Genomic DNA, 16,823 nt, shown 5'->3' on the forward strand with positions numbered 1-16,823 from the left:
AAGGCCCGTGTCGGCACTGGAACTTCCAGGTACCCCGGAAGGATGGTGAGGTCCGGGGCCCCCCTCCCCTCTCGGGGAGGGGAGGGGAGGGCTGCGCGGACAATCGGAGCGGCAATAAAGTGTGATGTTTGCTTGTTTTCTTGGGATTGTAAGGCGTTTCTACCTCTGCTTTTTTGTTGTAGTTTCTTACCATGTGGGCTTTGTTTTGTTATGCCTACCTTTTTGGGTGCCTAACCTCGGTCGATGTCAGATAAAGAAAATCCCCAACAACAGGGGGGGTTTTCTAGGGCCATTGCTCCCTAAAACCTCTCTGAAAGGGCCAGGTTCTGGCTCTGGTACCTGGTAGGTCTGAACTCCTTAGCTAATGTCCTGGTCTAATATACCATACATTAGCCCGATAAGCTCCAGGGAGCCGTAGGGGCTCCCCACAGAAAAGGTTAACTAATGATGTAAAATTCAATCTCATTTTTTAAAAGAATTTCAAGAAAACTAAACACATCTTGACAAAACTTGTTTCTCAAGATCAAGCAAAGCAGCACAATAATCCAATGCAACAACCCCCCATCCCTGAATATCAGCCCAAGACACTATGAAGGCCAACCGTCAGAGGGGCATATATATATACAGTGGCACCTCGACTTACGATTGCCCCGACTTACTATAATTTCGAGTTATGATATAAATTTGATCGAAAAATGCGACTCGACTTACGATAGTGTCGTCGAATAACGATATTCGTTGATACACATTTGGGTTGACCGAGAACGTGGTTCCCGGTCACGCGGGTCGACCTGCCTCAGTTTACTAGAGCCGCCCGCTTAGTGACGATTATGCTTAAAAGAAATTCCATTTTTGTGGAGATTTTTTGCTTTTTGAACATAAAACCGATTACTATATATCATACAATGGGTCCCAAGAAAGTCAGTGGTAAAGTTCAACCTAAGAAAATAAATATGAGGATGATGATAGAGGAAAAACAAGAGATCATTCATAGTGAGACAATGTGAAGTCTCACTTCAGATAAGTGTTACACTGAAGGGAAAAATTGTCATTCGACTGGTTTTAGCGAGAAAAATACGCAGTGAACCACAAGCAAGTCCTAGTGGCATGCAGGCAAAACGTAGGAGTGTTTGTACCCAAGAGAAATCATCACTGCCTGATGTTATAATGTTTATAATGGAAGGAGGACGCCCTTTCCAAACAGTAACATCTCTCCTCCTCCCCCCTCATCACCATCTTCCATACGCCAGCAACAGTCCTCCATAAATGTAGAATAAACATATGTACTGTATTGTAGTTAGAAAAAAATATTGTATTCAGTATAAAATGTATTTGTAAGTTAATATTTTTGGGGATGTGGAACGGATTAACCACCGTGCAGAGCTGCGTTTATTGTAATTACCTAAGTGTAATTACCTAAGTGTAATTACCTAAGTGTAGTTACAGGATGAGAGCTACGCTCGTGGTGTCCCGTCTTCCCAGCACTCTTTGTCATATAACGCTTTGAAACTACTGACGGTCTTGGCCTCCACCACCTTCTCACCTAACTTGTTCCAACCGTCTACCACTCTGTTTGGGAAGTGAATTTTCTTATATTTCTTTGGCATCTGTGTTTAGCTAGTTTAAATCTATGACCTCTTGTTCTTAAAGTTCCAGGTCTCAGGAAATCTTCCCTATCAATTTTATCAATTCCTGTTACTATTTTGTATGTAGTGATCATATCACCTCTTTTTCTTCTGTCTTCTAGTTTTGGCATATTTAATGCCTCTAACCTCTCCTCGTAGCTCTTGCCCTTCAGTTCTGGGAGCCACTTAGTAGCATGTCTTTGCACCTTTTCCAGTTTGTTGATGTGCTTCTTAAGATATGGGCACCACACAACCGCTGCATATTCTAGCTTTGGCCTAACAAAAGTCGTGAACAATTTCTTTAGTATATCACCATCCATGTACTGTATTTAAAAGCAATTCTGAAGTTAAAAAGCGTGGCATAGGCTCCTCACACAATATTCTCTATGTGATCCTCAGGTGCTAGTTTTCTATCTAGAACCATCTCTAGATCTCTTTCTTTATCAGAATTCTTTAAAGATTTCTCACATAATATATATAGGTCGTGTGGGGTCTATGTTCTCCTATTCCACATTCCATAACATGGCATTTATTAACATTAAATTCCATTTGCCAAGTGGTGCTCCATATACTTATTTTGTCCAGGTCATCTTGAAGGGCATGACAATCATCCAAGATTCTTATCCTTCATATTATCTTAGCATCATCAGCAAACACGTTGATATAATTCTGTATACCAACTGGTAGATCATTTATGTAGACAATAAACATCATTGGTGCAAGAACTGAACCCTGTGGTACTCCACTTGTGACATTTCTCCAGTCCGACACATTGCCTCTGATCACTGCCCTCATTTTTCTATCAGTCAGAAAATTTTTCATCCATGTTAGAAGCTTACCTGTCACCCCTCCAATATTTTCCAGTTTCCAGAACAACCTCTTATGTGGAACTCTGTCGAAATCCTTTTTTAGGTCCAGATAGATGCAGTCAACCCAACCATCTCTTTCCTGTAATATCTCTGTTGCTCGATCATAGAAACTGAGTAAATTCGATACGTGTGTGTAACATACCTTGTGTGTGTATGTGTATATGTATGTGTAGGTGTATATACATAATATATATGTATATATGTGTATGTGTATGCATGCTTTTTCTTTCGGAAGGGGCTCTGTTCCCTTCTCTGTTGACGGATGCTGGAGGAGCAGCTTGCTCTGCTAACTCTCACATGGTCCTGCAGTTAGTGGGCACTTTTGGTTGTCTTCCGGCCTCTGGTGGCGGCGGTGGACGGCTTCTCCCCCTTTGGGGGGTTCAGGGCTGGCGGGGTGGGCATCTTTCCCTGCACTTCGTCGTGTCATCTTCGTGGGTGCATTGGACGTGGTCGATCCGCCCCATCCTTCCGCGGTTCCCGTCTGCTCTATGCAGACATGGGTCTGTCGAATCTGCGGTTCTTCTGGACTTCTTCAGTCTGCGCCCTGGATTCTATGCCTTCATCAGAGGACTGTTGTCTCCTGTCCGGCTTCTGTTGATGCCGGGTGCCTGGATGGTGGCCCTGAACCTCCAGGTCAATTCTTGGCACGTTTCTCTCCAGTTTTCCGGGACTGGCACAGTTGGTGGTGGGGCTTCAGGCTTACTGCTTTTGTTGCCTTCCCTATTTTGTAATTGGCACTTTGTGTATTTACGCATCCTTACCGGATCTTGGTGCCCTGTCTGAGTCTGCTTGGGATTCGGTGTCTGGCCTACCTCGACGACTGGCTGGTGTGGGCTCCCAGTCGGTCCGCTTGTCTGCTCGCCAGGAGTGTGGTTCTTTCCAGATCGCCAGGTTTGGTTTCCTGGTGATCTGGAGGCCACTCCTTGTCTTTCCCTCCAGAAGTGTTGCTGCGGCTGTGGTCCCGCCTTCGGCTGTTTGAATTGAAACCAACCTAGCATGTTGCAGCAACCTAACCTAGCTTGCAACACGGATGCCGCCTGTACTCTGAACAGTAATAACATCAGGAGAGTACTGGAGAACAAGCAGAGAATCTCTCGTAAGACTCTGGGTTAACCCTTAAACTGCGCATGGCGTATATATACGCCCTGAGTAACATGTCCTATCGTGCGCATGGCGTATATATACGCCATAGGGTGCCAGGCCTGATTCAAATGGCCCGCGGCTACACGGGGTTCACAGTAGCTTCCTCAGGGCTCTTGTAAACAGATGCCATTTAAAAAAAAAATCGTGGGCAATATTCTCAGGTGTGAGAGGCACAATACTGTAGGAGCAACCAAGGCCGGCGCACGCAGCATGAGTGAACAGCATTGATGTTCAGCTTGTGACCACAGCATCGCCGAAAAATGTCAAAATAAATATATAATTGTTATTATTTAGCGATGACAATATTACAAATGACCAATGACTGTGATATAAATAACCAGGGTTGTGATAATAGCAGGATTGTTGTAATAATTAGCGCTGTGGGAGGAGTGATGCTGAGAGACGGAGGGAGACAGCATCGTTTACTGACTGTGTGGCCACCAGTTGTTGTTTGCATTCACCATACCAGGTCAGTGGTTCTCTATGGTGAACACAAATGTAGATACTTATATATAATGTGTGTATTAGTGTAATAACAGCAAAAGGATTATGCTGGGAGGAGCCATATGGGTGACGGAGGTGACGTCGTCTGCACGATTTGTCTAGCTGTTTAGAGGGTGGCCACTATGCTCTTTGGGCGCACTACAAGCTTAGGTGTACAGTTACAGTGCATAAAACATGTAGATATTTATATATAATATGTGTATATAGGGTAATAACACTGCAAAAGGTATTGTTGGGGGAGAAAGTTTAGTGCGTGTGACCTTGAAAGAGTGAGGGAGCCGCCAGCCGCCATCTGTGTATAGCGACGACTCTTAGTGCCTGAACTAACTATATCAGCTTAGCTGTACAGTTGTGGTGAACAAAATATACACATACTTATATATAACGTCTGTATATAGTGTAATAACACCACAACTGGTATTGTTGGGGGAGAAAGTTTAGTGCGTGTGTTGAGGGAGTGGCAGCGAGTGTGTGGCGGTAACTCCTCGTTGCTTTTCGACTCTCAATACCAACTTAGTGGTTCGTTATGGTGACCAAAACATGCCAATACTTATATATAACCTGTGTATAGAGTGTAATAGCAGCAAAACTATTTGTTTATTGTTTTATAAACATAATAATTGAATCACTAATATGCACATCATACTTTTGAGTATAGCGATTATTCACCACTTTTATTATATAAATATATTACAATACACACTATTGAATAATATTACTGCAAAAAAACTAAGAAAAATCAATCGGAGACATTGAAACAATTAGGTAATAATATCTTTGTGGCAACTCCCATCTGTCAACGCGGGTGACGCTGACCGGGTCTGACAACCGCTCTGTCAACGCCCACTTTTTGCCAGACTTCCTCAGTCAATTGCGCCCAAAATATGTCACCTACGATTTTTTTTTTTTTTTTTCCGTGCTCAGGGGACACAAATTAACATGTTTAGAAGACGAAAAAAAAAATTTTAATTTGTTTTTTTCTTGCGCACAGGGGTGTAAATGTCCCAAGGACCCCTGAGCAGTGTAAGGGTTAAGGTGTCAGTGACCCAACAGGCAGCATGATGGAGGTAAAAGTGGCGACTGTCACCCGGAGACAAGGGCACAGCAACCAACGATCCGGTACAAGACGGGTTGAAACCCAGAAGACATTCAATGGTCCACTGAGCCCCGACAGGGGTTTCCAGGGCCCGTAGGGTAACAACTACGGGAAGCCCGGGCAAGGTGTTGCTAACCAGGTAAGAAACCCAAAAATAACAAGGGGGTAGAGGATAGCACTGAAAACCCCTGCGACGTGTACAATCACAGGGGCCTAGCAGAGAGCCACCAAACACTACTAGTGGAACTATTGCCACACTAGGCAGACCCCCACCAGGCAAATGAAAATAAAAACAAAAGAAAAACCCCGTAAAAGTACACCGTTTCCAGAGGCAACAGGAACCAGTCGTCGCTTAGGTGGCAGGTCACGCAACACCTTGACGCCCTAACCAGCACAATGCCAGTTCCTACCCAGGGCCAAACAAGGGCCCCAAGCCCAAGCTGGCCCCAAGGGTGAGGCAAATGCCGAGCAGCAAGAACCTCTACGGGAATGGTACCCGAACGCCCCAGGGAAGATAACCCTGTCACGCAGGGGCAGTACTCACAGGGCACTTAGGGAAGGAAGCCCCTAAGTGCATGCAGCCCTGGTACTGATGAGGAACACCTGGCCACCATTCAACACAACACACGGCAGTGAAAGCCACACAAGGCAAACACCGCCTAGGAAACTGAGGCCAGAGAAGCGTCTATCCCGGCTGACATTAGCTTACAAACTGATGATAGGCAGTTGGCGCGATGAGGTCCGGGGCTCCCCCATCCCCCTCTCGGGGCGGGGAGGGCTGCGCGGACGATCGGCGAGGCAGTAAAGTGTGATGTTTGCTTGTTTCCTTGGGATTGTAGGGAGTTTCTACCTCTCAATTCGTTTTTTTTGTTTTAGTTTTTTACCATGTGGGGTTTGTTTTGTTATGCCTACCTTTCTGGGTGCCTAACTCCGGTCAATGGCAGATAAGGAAAACCCCAACCACAAGGGGGTTTTCTAGGGCCATTGCTCCCTGAAACCTCTCTGAAGGGGCCAGGTTTTAGCGCTGGTCCCTGGTAGGTCTGAACTCCTTCGCTAATGTATTGGTCTAATATAACATACATTAGCTCGATAAGCTCCAGGGAGCCGTAGGGACTCCCCACAGAAAAGTTAATAAAAATATGGGTAGTTTTACCATCTTTGAACATTTGAGACTATTATGAAGATACAGTATTATAGGGAAGCAATAATATACAGTATTAATAGGGAAGCAAGATATACAGTATCTACACACAAAACATACGAGAAAGGATAACTAACCTGCCGGGTCAAGCACTCGACTGCCACATGCTTCCCTCTCTTGGTAAGACTAGTGCTACTGTCTTTCAGGCCATCCTCATTCTCAAGTCCTGCCATTTCTTCCTCCACACCTAGTTTTAAATGAGTAATTATCAAGAGAAAGCACTAATCCATTTATAGTTAGGGTATGTATCATAACTTTATCACTAGTGCTTAATTTATAAACAAATTAAAGTGCAAAACTGTAGATTTAGCCAAAATAATATTCTATAGTCTTTGAGTATGTTATGCCTCTGTAACCTCACCATCAATGTTCACACAATTACTATGGGATACATAATACTCAGTAAATGCAAAAAAATCCCAGCATTGAATGTAACGAAATGCCATTTTCTGGGCGAGACTCGGAAGCTCCCCTGAGCAATCCGGGCTGATATGAACATATTAGACCATGGCATCAGTCAAAGGAAATAGAGGTCTGCCTACCAGGGACCACAAGCCAGAACCTGGCCCCCCTCAGAGAGGCATGAGAAGCAAAAGCCTATAGAAACCCCTGTATTGTTGGATGCATTCTATGTCTGCCATCGACCGGGTCAGGCCCCCCAGAAAGGTAGGCATCCCAAAACAAATTTTATCTGGTTAAAAAATTGCTACTGAAAGCAGAACTGTTGAATAGAACTTCCCTAACTACAAACGAGCAAACGAGCATGACGCCACAACCGTCACCATGCCGCTGTCTAGGCAGCTTTCACCCCCTCCCCAAGAGGGGAAAGGGGGGAGCTCCAGACCCCCCATGCTGGCTATTCAACCCCCCGTTCAGAGGCTGGATGTCAAAAACTGCAAAAACCGCCGACCGGAGGGAGGGAGGAAGGATTGCTGGGGAGCCTCAGGGTCTCGCCCATAGAATGGCATTTCATTACATTCAAAGTTGGTTTTCTGGGGGGAGCCCCTTCAGCTCCCGGGAGCTACTTAACCAAAGATAAAACAGGGACTTACCTGGGAGATAGACGCCACTCACTCCTCACCTCGAATTCGAGACAGCTAGCTGCAACCGCCGACGCAATGCGACACATGCCCGACAAGGGCCAGGAACATTAAATAGGTGGCGAGAGGCCAGGACCCTGTTCAACCTGCAAAAACCCCATGCCCGAATGTCAGCCCAAGACATATTACCAAAGACGGCAGCCAACACAGCAAATTTCCGAACATCATGGGCATGAGGATAGACCGCAGGCTGGCTGGACCGAATAACCCTGCAGCCGACCTGGAAGACCTGAACCCTGGAACAGGGAAGAAGGGAAAACCAGGTCAACCCAAAGAGTGTCCTCAGCCACTGAGGTCATGGTGCGCAAATAACAGTGAAGAGCCACAACAGGACACAACACATGATGCACCCCCGGCCGAACCAACCAAGCATCAACAACCCAAGGACTCCTCCACAAAGTGGCCGTCTCAGTCTTCATCAGAAAAGAAGGAGACGGTTGCAAACGAACAAACCTACCACACCAAAAGAGCAGAAACCTCTGTGCCAGAGGAGAGCATGAAGCTCCCAAACCCGATCCCTAGAGGCAAATGCCAACAAGAAAAGAGCCTTTTCAAAACAATCCCGAAACAAAGGGGACCCCATAAACCTAGGAAAAGAGAGAAAAAGAGAGCACCCGGTTCAATGACCAGGACAGCTCAGGCAGCACATGAGCAGGTCAGAGGTGAAACAACGCACGAGACAGCTGGCGAAATGGAGCAGAAATAACATCTGCCCCCGAACGCAAGCAGGATCGGCTCCGTTAGTGCCACACGATATGAGGCAACAGTATTTGGCATAAGATGATGGTCCTGAAACAACCAAGAGAGAAAGGGCAAGACAATCCGATCCAACACTGAAAACAACCTATGAAGAAACAAAAAGTGACAAAAGAACCTCCAGGAAACTCCATACTGCCGCCGAGATGAAGCATGCATGTGGGACCCCATTAATGAAGCCACCTGAACACCATACAAGTGGTGATAAACCCTTGTCAATAAAACCAGATGCCAAGACTGGAGGGGAAGACTGAACCAGCCATGTACCAGTTCGGTCCAATCTGCTGAAAGAGACAGAGCCGTGGATAATCCTCAGGTTTGAACACCAAGCAAGCAGTGCCTGAAACCAAGGCTGGGTCAGCCACCAAGGGGCCAACAGGACTACTCTCCCCTGGTACGTCTCCAAACGAGTCAGAACCCAAAGCAACAGCTAGATCGGGGGTAAGAGGTACTGGGCCCACACTTCAACCAATCCTGCCGAAAAGCATCAACCCCGACGGCTTCAAAGTAGGGGAACGGCACCGCATATAACGGGAGACGCCTTCACCACGCCTACGTGAAGAGGTCCATGCCCGTACGTCCGGCAGAGCCAATTGAACGAATCAGTGTCGACCATCCATTCCGTAGATGGGGGAATGAACCAAGTCAGGCCATCTGGTAGGACGTTTGACACTCCCCGGATATGAACCGGCAGGATATGAACCCCGAGAACTCAACAGACGAATTACTCAAAGAGACCAGCCCCAAAGAGCCAAGGACCACATCGAACTCCCTGGTTCAAGCAATGAACCACCGGGGCGCAGTCCGAATGGAGCCGGATCATCGATCTGCGAGCAACACAAACCCTCCGAAGCGACTGCCACAGCAACGAAAATTGATCAGTGCTGTGAGCCTGGCGGAAGGATGGACCCATCAGTCCTTGCCGGCCTGATGAGCACTGGTGACAAAGCCCCAGCCTAGAGATGAGGCATCCGTGAACACATCAAGCTAGGGCTCGGGTGGGTGCTACGGCAGAGAACCCCGAAAAATCCGAAAAGGAAGCCAGCGACGCAGCAGGCGATGCAAGGGCGATCGATGATCGATGCAGGAGATCAGCAAATTCAACTTCAATAATAAACAGATAAACTGGGAGCAAATAAACCAGGACTTCACAGAAGTAAACTGGGAAGAACAGCTAGAAAATGCAAACCTAAACCAGTGCCTGGAAAAAATAAGCTTAGTAGCACTAGAAATATGTTCAAACCGCATACCCCTAAGAAAGAAAGAGGAAGAGATGCAGATTGGAACGGGAACGTCGTTCCCTATATAGACGAAGAAAACAAATCGCGAAACAGCTTGAGTCGCAACCTATCTCAAGAACGGCGAAGAAAGTTAGGTAGAGAAATAGAAACAATTGAACTCAAGCTACAAGAATCATACAAAACCCAGGAGAGGCAAAGAGAGCAAAAGGCCATCAGTGAAATAGAGAGAAATCCAAAATATTTTTTCTCCTATGCAAAATCAAGATAAAAAAACACATCTAGTATCGGGGCCCCTGCGAAAGGGAGATGGAACTTTCACCAATGACAACAAAGAAATGAGCGAGCTACTGAGGAAGCAGTACGACTCTTGTTTTCAGCGAGCCATTAAACGCACTAAAGATTGATAACCCAAATGAATTTTTCATGGATATGATACCAACATCAAATCATATATCAGACGTCACCCTATCCCACTGGATTTTTAAGAAGCCATAAACAGTATGCCTATGCACTCTGCACCAGGCCCGGATTCTTGGAACTCCATATTCATCAAGAACTGTAAAAAAACACTATTGCAGGCCCTTCACATTCTGTGGAGACAAAGCCTAGATACTGGCATTATCCCTGATATACTAAAAACAGCAGAGATAGCACCACTTCATAAAGGAGGAAATAAGGCAGAGGCAAAAAATTACAGACCGATAGCACTAACATCGCACATCATAAAAAATTTTGAGAGAGTGCTAAGAAGTAAGATCACAAAATACATGGAATCACAGTATCTCCATAACCCCGGACAACATGGTTTCAGAACAGGGCGTTCTTGCCTGTCGCAGTTGCTAGACCACTATGATATGGCATTAGATGCTATGGAAGACAAACAAAACGCTGATGTAATTTACACAGATTTTGCAAAAGCTTTTGATAAATGTGACCATGGTGTTATTGCACATAAAATGCGTTTAAAAGGAATTACCGGAAAAATAGGCAGATGGATCTACAATTTCCTGACTAACAGAACCCAATGTGTAATAGTCAACAAAATAAAATCCAGCCCATCAACCGTGAAGAGCTCAGTCCCCCAGGGTACTGTGCTTGCTCCAGTACTTTTTCTCATCCTCATATTGGACATAGACAAGAACACAACCTATAGCACTGTATCATCCTTTGCAGATGACACTAGGATCTTCATGAGAGTAGGCAACATAGAAGACACGGCAAACCTCGAATCAGATGTAGATCAGGTCTTTCTATGGGCTACAGAATATAATATGGTGTTTAACGAAGATAAGTTCCAGCTCATGCGCTATGGAAAAAATGAAAATATAAAAATGGAAACCACGTACAAAACTCAGGCAAATCATAACATAGAACGAAAAGGCAATGTAAAGGATCTGGGTGTACTCATGTCGGAAGACCTTACCTTTAAAGAACACAATAAAGTAGCCATCACAACTGCAAGAAAAAAGAAAGGTTGAATAACAAGAACTTTTCACACTAGAGATGCTATACCGATGATGATACTTTTCAAAACGCTTGTGCTCTCTAGAGTGGAGTACTGCTGCACAATGACAGCCCCTTTCAAAGCTGGAGAAATTGCTGACCTGGGGAGCGTACAGAGATCCTTTACTGCTAGAATCCACTCAGTAAAACATCTAAACTATTGGGACCGACTAAAGAGCCTAAATCTGTACTCCCTTGAGCGCAGGCGGGAGAGATACATAATAATTTACAAATGGAAAATATTAGAGGAGCTGGTCCCAAACCTGCACACAAAAATAACATCACATGAGACCAGAAGACATGGTAGGATGTGCAGAATACCCCCGTTGAAAAGCAGAGGTGCAACAGGTACTCTGAGAGAGAACTCTATCAACATCAGAGGCCCGAGATTGTTCAACACGCTTCCACTACACATAAGGGGCATAACTGGCCGACCCCTCACAGTGTTCAAGAGAGAACTGGATAAGCACCTCCAAAGGATACCTGATCAACCAGGCTGTGACTCATATGTCAGGCTGCGAGCAGTCGCATCCAACAGCCTGGTTGATCAGTCCAGCTACCAGGAGGCCTGGTCGACGACCGGGCCGCGGGAACGCTAAGCCCCGGAAGCACCTCAAGGTAACCTCAAGGTAAGGTAGGCCGAAGCAAGGGCCCCCAGGATGCCGAACCCAGCTATCGAGAGAGCAGCAGAAGTGACGTCCCCGAAGGAACCAGAACAAACCCCGAAACCGGACCCAACCCGGCGGTTAAACTAGCACGGCGAAGTTCAGCTGCTTGAGCAATCGACGAGTGACCCGGGAGCTTCCCAGAAACAGCAGAAGCTCCAAAGAGAGAAAGACAAGGAAGAGGTCCAAGAGTCCCACAGAAGACACAGCCAGGTCCGAACCAGAGAGGGAACCAGGAGGGACAACCCCCAGCACACCAGGAATTGGAATCCGGCAAGCTGGGAAAGAACCACCTCTCTGGCAAGCAGACAAGCAGACCGGCTGGGAGCCCACACCAACCAGTTGTCAAGGAAGGCCGACTCAAACCCCTACCTGACTAAGACAGGTCACCACAATCTGGGTAAGATGCAGAATACACAAACAAAAGTAAGGCAACGAAGCGTGAAGCCAGTCGCCCCACGATGCCTGGGACACTATCCAACACCCCAGCTCCAAAAGAAGCCGGACATGGGATAGAGAGGTCATCCAAAAAGGAGGGGCAAGGTTTCAGCAGTTCAAAGGGACAAATCCAGAATGAATCGCAGAACCCCAGACCTGTTCTGGTACTGGAAACAGGTGGGAACCCACCAAAGGTACGAGGTTGAATGACCATGCCCAATCGCACCCACTCCAAGATGACCTGACGAAATGCAAGGGAAGAGGCCAGCCCCACAAGCCCCAAACCCCACGAAGGAGAAGGAGCCACCCAATGCCACCACAAGCCAGAGGAGATGACCCGAAACACCCATGAAACACAGGACCAGCGAGGTCAAACAGCGTCAGTAACCCCCCCCCCCTACAGTGCCCTGTAAAAGGGCCGGCGCCATCAGCCCAGAAGCAGACTTACACCAAGAGCAAGCACAATGCCGGCCTGGTCCACACGGAACCGGAGGCAGCAGCACAGAAGCTGGCACCAATGGCTACCTCGACAAGAAGAGACCTAAACCCTGGCACGTCTAGTCCAGGAGCACGAGAAACGCCCTCCCCAGACCAGCAAAAAGCAGCAAGAGGAAGGCAACAAGCAGAAGCCTCTCGCAAGGCAGCAGAAAACAAAAAGCCAACCAAAACTGACAAAATATGGACAAACTTAAAGCCAGGGCCCAGGCCTAAGCAGAGTTGACTGCAAGCCAGGAAGACCCAGGAACCACCAAAGACCCCTAGGAAGGGGACAGGGAACCACACTCATAAGAGGCTAGGGTCTGAGGAGAGGCCAAGGCCTGTGCATACAAGAGAAAGCCAACAAGGGCCCCCGAACCTCTCACAAGGAAAATGTGGAGGAAAACTCCAGAAAATGAATCCGAAGAACCCAAGGAAACCTGGAAACGCCAGGGGGTGCATTTCTTTTGGAGGTACTATGAGCCTGACGGAAGGATGGAGCCCACCGCCCCTGGCCAGCCTGGTGAGTACTGGTCACAAAACCCCAGATGAGAGAGGTGGCATCCGTAAACACATCGAGGCAGGGCTCTGAAAAACGCCCTGGCACTGAACCCAAAAAGCCCGAAGAGGAAGCCGGCGATACATCAGCCGACACAAGACCCCTGCGGGACGAACCGAGCGATTGCGAGCGCAGCAAAAGTGGCGGCCCCCAAAGGAACCAAAACAGACGCCACAACCAAACCCGATCCAGCAGGTAAAAGATCACAGCGAAGTTCAGACCTCTGCACAGCTGCTAGAGCAACCTCCAAGTAACACGGGACTCCCCCAGAAACAGACGATGGAGAGACTGCTGCCAGAGCAACACCGTCTGAGGGAGACAAGGATGCTGTCTGGGAATCCCAGATAAGGCCCAGCCAAGTCCAAACTTAAGTGGAACCAGATGGGACTTCCTTCAGTTCACCAGGAACTCGAACCCGGCTAGCTGAGAAAGAACCAAATCCCTGGCAAGCAGACACGTGGACTGGCTGGGAGCTCAAACCAAACAACTAACAGACACAGACAGGCCACCATGATCCGGGTAAAACACGTGAAAACACGAGGTGCCAGATTCAGCCTGAAAGGAAGGCAACGAAAGAGTGACAGGAGACTGACGCTCCACCACAAAACTTAAGCAGTCCCTAAACCCTGAATGAATAGAAACATGCGCATCCCAAAGGTCCAGAGAACTCGGCTCCAAGAGAAGCTGGACCTGGGACAGCGTGGTCAGCCGAAAGGAGGGGCAAGGAATCTAGGGGTTCAGACAGGACAAGTCCAGAATAAACCTCAGCTCTGCACAGTCCCATTTCGGCACTGGAAACAGGTGAGAAACCCACCTGAGGGACAAGGTCGTTTTGACCATGCCCAAACTCACCCACTTCTAGATGACCCGACGAAGCGAGGGGAATAACCTGCCTGCCAGCCTTGACCCCCCCCCCCCCTCCGAGGGGGAGGAGCGACTTAATGCCACCACAGGCTGGAAGACACGACCTGAAATGCCCACGAATGGTGGGACCAAGCACGGGCAAACAGAGCCAGTCACCCCCCCCCCCAACCTGGTGGTTGGGGAAAGTCAACAGGGCGACCCACAAAAGGGCTGGTGACCTCTCCAAGAACCCGACTTGCATGCAGAGCGAACTCCACACTGAGCAGCCGAAAACAATTTTGGAGCAGACGAAGACAATTTCGGAGGAGACACTGGATAAGAAACTGGCACCAAAGGCCTACCTCAACCAGCAGATGCCAGAGCCCTGGCATGACCTTTCCAGGAAGCACGCGAACACGCACCTCAGACAACCAACATATCCGAAAGAAGGTGGCAACCAGCAGAAGCCGCCTGGAGAAACAGGCTGGACGGAATCTGCAAATAAAAGCGTACAAAACACGGACGAGAGTCTAAGAGCCCGGGCCCAAGCAGAAACCACAGAGAGCGAAGACAGCCTGGCGACATGCAAGGAGAAAGGCAAAAAACAAGGACACTGCCTCCCGGGAGGAGACATAAGCCAATCTGAGGACAGCTAAAGAAGGGAAAAGAAGCAAAGGACCGAAGCCAAATGCCCATGAACGCGAAGATCCTCCACAGCCAAAGCATGAAGTATGAACAAAGCAATTAGCCCAGATGAAGTTTCACCACAAGTTCTGAGGGAAACCACACTTAGCTCAGCATTCCACTTCAACTGATTTTTCCAGGCATCCCTGTGACATCCCTTGTGATACCACATCCAGTCTGTGATACCCTTGTGATAACACATCAAGAAAATGCCCTGTGGCATTTTCCAGTCATCCCTGTGTACGGCATACAGGAGTCCGGACAAATATGTGGAAAAAGGTTAACATATTTCCAATCTACAACAGTGGTAGCAGGGAAGACCCCTTCAATTACAGACCTGTATCATTGACAAGTGTAATAGTCAAAATATTGGAAAAAATTACTTAAACTAAATGGGTAGAATACCTGGAGAAAATCGATATACAGTATCCACTAGATTTAACAACCTATATGGGGCTGTACCCAAGTTGTTAAATCCAGGGGGGGCTGCTATATCTGGAGGTTTTAAAGTGTCGGTAACTATTTAGTCATATTTGGGAGAGAAAGAGAAAGAGAGAGGGGAGGGAGGGAGGGAGGATGGCAGGCTGGCAAGGCTGGCAAGACTGGCAGGCTGGCAGGCTGGCAGGCAAGCAGGCAGGCAGGCAAGCAGGCAGGCAGGCAGGCAGGCAGGCAGGCAGGCAGGCAGGCAGGCAGGCAGGCAGGCAGGCAGGCAGGCAGGCAGGCAGGCAGGCAGGCAGGCAGGCAGGCAGGCGGGCGGGTGGGTGGGTTTAGGCGGGCGGGTGGGTGGGTAGGCGGGCGGGTGGGTGGGTGGACGGGTAGGTGGGCGGGTGGGTGGGCGGGCAGGCAGGCAATAGTCAGGGGTTGGCAGATGGATTGGCAGGCAGGTAGGTGGGCGGGTGGGCGGGCAGGCAGTTGGGCGGGTGAGCGAGCGGGCGAGCAGGTGGGCAGGCAGGCAGGCAGGGCAGGCAGGCAGGCGAAAATTGGGGGTTGGCAGATGGACTGGCTGGCTAGTGGGCATGCAGTTCGAGTGAAAAGGACTGGTTGCTGCCTGGCAGGTTGGACGGGAGGCAGGGTAGATGGATTGGTGGCTGGCTTGTGGGTGGATGGTCAGAGTGGGTAGAGTGGGCAGGCGGGCAGAGTGGGCAGGGTTGATGGCTGGCAGGCAGGGTTAGCCAGTGGGCAGGCGGAATGGGGTGGCTTTGGGTGTGGAGGTTTGGGTGGGTGGGTGGGTGAGTGGGTGGGTGGGTGGGTGGGTGGGTGGATGGATTGATGGCTGGCTGATTGACTGGCGGGCAGGCTGGTTAGCAGGCGGGCAGGCTGGTTAGCAGGCGGGGTGGCTGACTGGGTGGGTGGGCAGATGGGTGGGCGGGTAGGTAGGTGGATGGATTGGTAACCAGCTGTGAGGTAGGTGTGATGGGTAGGTGCATGGACAGGGAGGATGGCTGGGTGGGGTGGTCGGGTAATGTGGATGGATGGATTGGTGGCTGACTGGCGGGCAGGCTGAGTGAATACGTTAATGGGTGGATGGGCTAGGTGGGATGGTGGGCGGGCTGGTGGGCAGGCTGGGTGGTTGGGTGGGTGGGCTGGGTTGGTGGATGGGTTGGTTCGTAGGCTGGGTGGGTCGTTTTTGGTGGGCGGCAGGCTTGGGGCCGTCTTTGCTGGGTTTGGGAGGGTGGTCTTGGATGGGTTCGGGCGGGTAGGCGGGCTTGGGTGGGTTCAGGCAGGTAGGTGGGCTAGGGTGGGTTCGGGCAGATAGGTGGGCTTGGGTGGGTAGGCGGGCTTGGATGGGCTCAGGCGGGTGGGCTGGGTTTGACTGGCAGGCGGACTATCACAGACTGGATGTGGCCCCACCACATCCCCATCCATGCTATAGCCTACCCTTCACTACAGCCTATCCCCACACCATTGATGGGGAGGGTTATCCACCACCCCTCTAGGCACGTGTAGACGGTCAGCATTAATATGGTTCAGATTCTCGGCTACCTTTCTACCAGATGGTGGCCTTGGAGACAGACTTTCCAGACTGACTGCCCTGACTGACTGCCCTGCCTGACTGCCCTGCCTGACTGACTGCCCTGCCTGACTGACTGCCCTGCCTGACTGACTGCCCTGCCTGACT

At 49.1% G+C, this 16,823-nt stretch overlaps 1 protein-coding gene across 5 annotated transcripts in view; it reads right to left on the reverse strand.

The window, feature by feature from the left end:
- LOC123757259 (tRNA pseudouridine(38/39) synthase) overlaps positions 1–16,823 on the reverse strand; it is a 143,517-nt gene that overhangs the window by 94,818 nt on the left and 31,876 nt on the right. For all 5 annotated transcript variants that reach the window (XM_045740783.2, XM_069323795.1, XM_069323796.1 and 2 more), the window contains exon 2: positions 6,516–6,625. In XM_045740783.2, the coding sequence (XP_045596739.2) occupies positions 6,516–6,611 (96 nt within the window). In that variant the 5' untranslated portion in view covers positions 6,612–6,625. The remainder of the gene's footprint in view (positions 1–6,515; positions 6,626–16,823) is intronic.

This window comes from Procambarus clarkii, chromosome 13 (genome assembly GCF_040958095.1).
Source record: "Procambarus clarkii isolate CNS0578487 chromosome 13, FALCON_Pclarkii_2.0, whole genome shotgun sequence".
Taxonomy (NCBI): domain Eukaryota; kingdom Metazoa; phylum Arthropoda; class Malacostraca; order Decapoda; family Cambaridae; genus Procambarus; species Procambarus clarkii.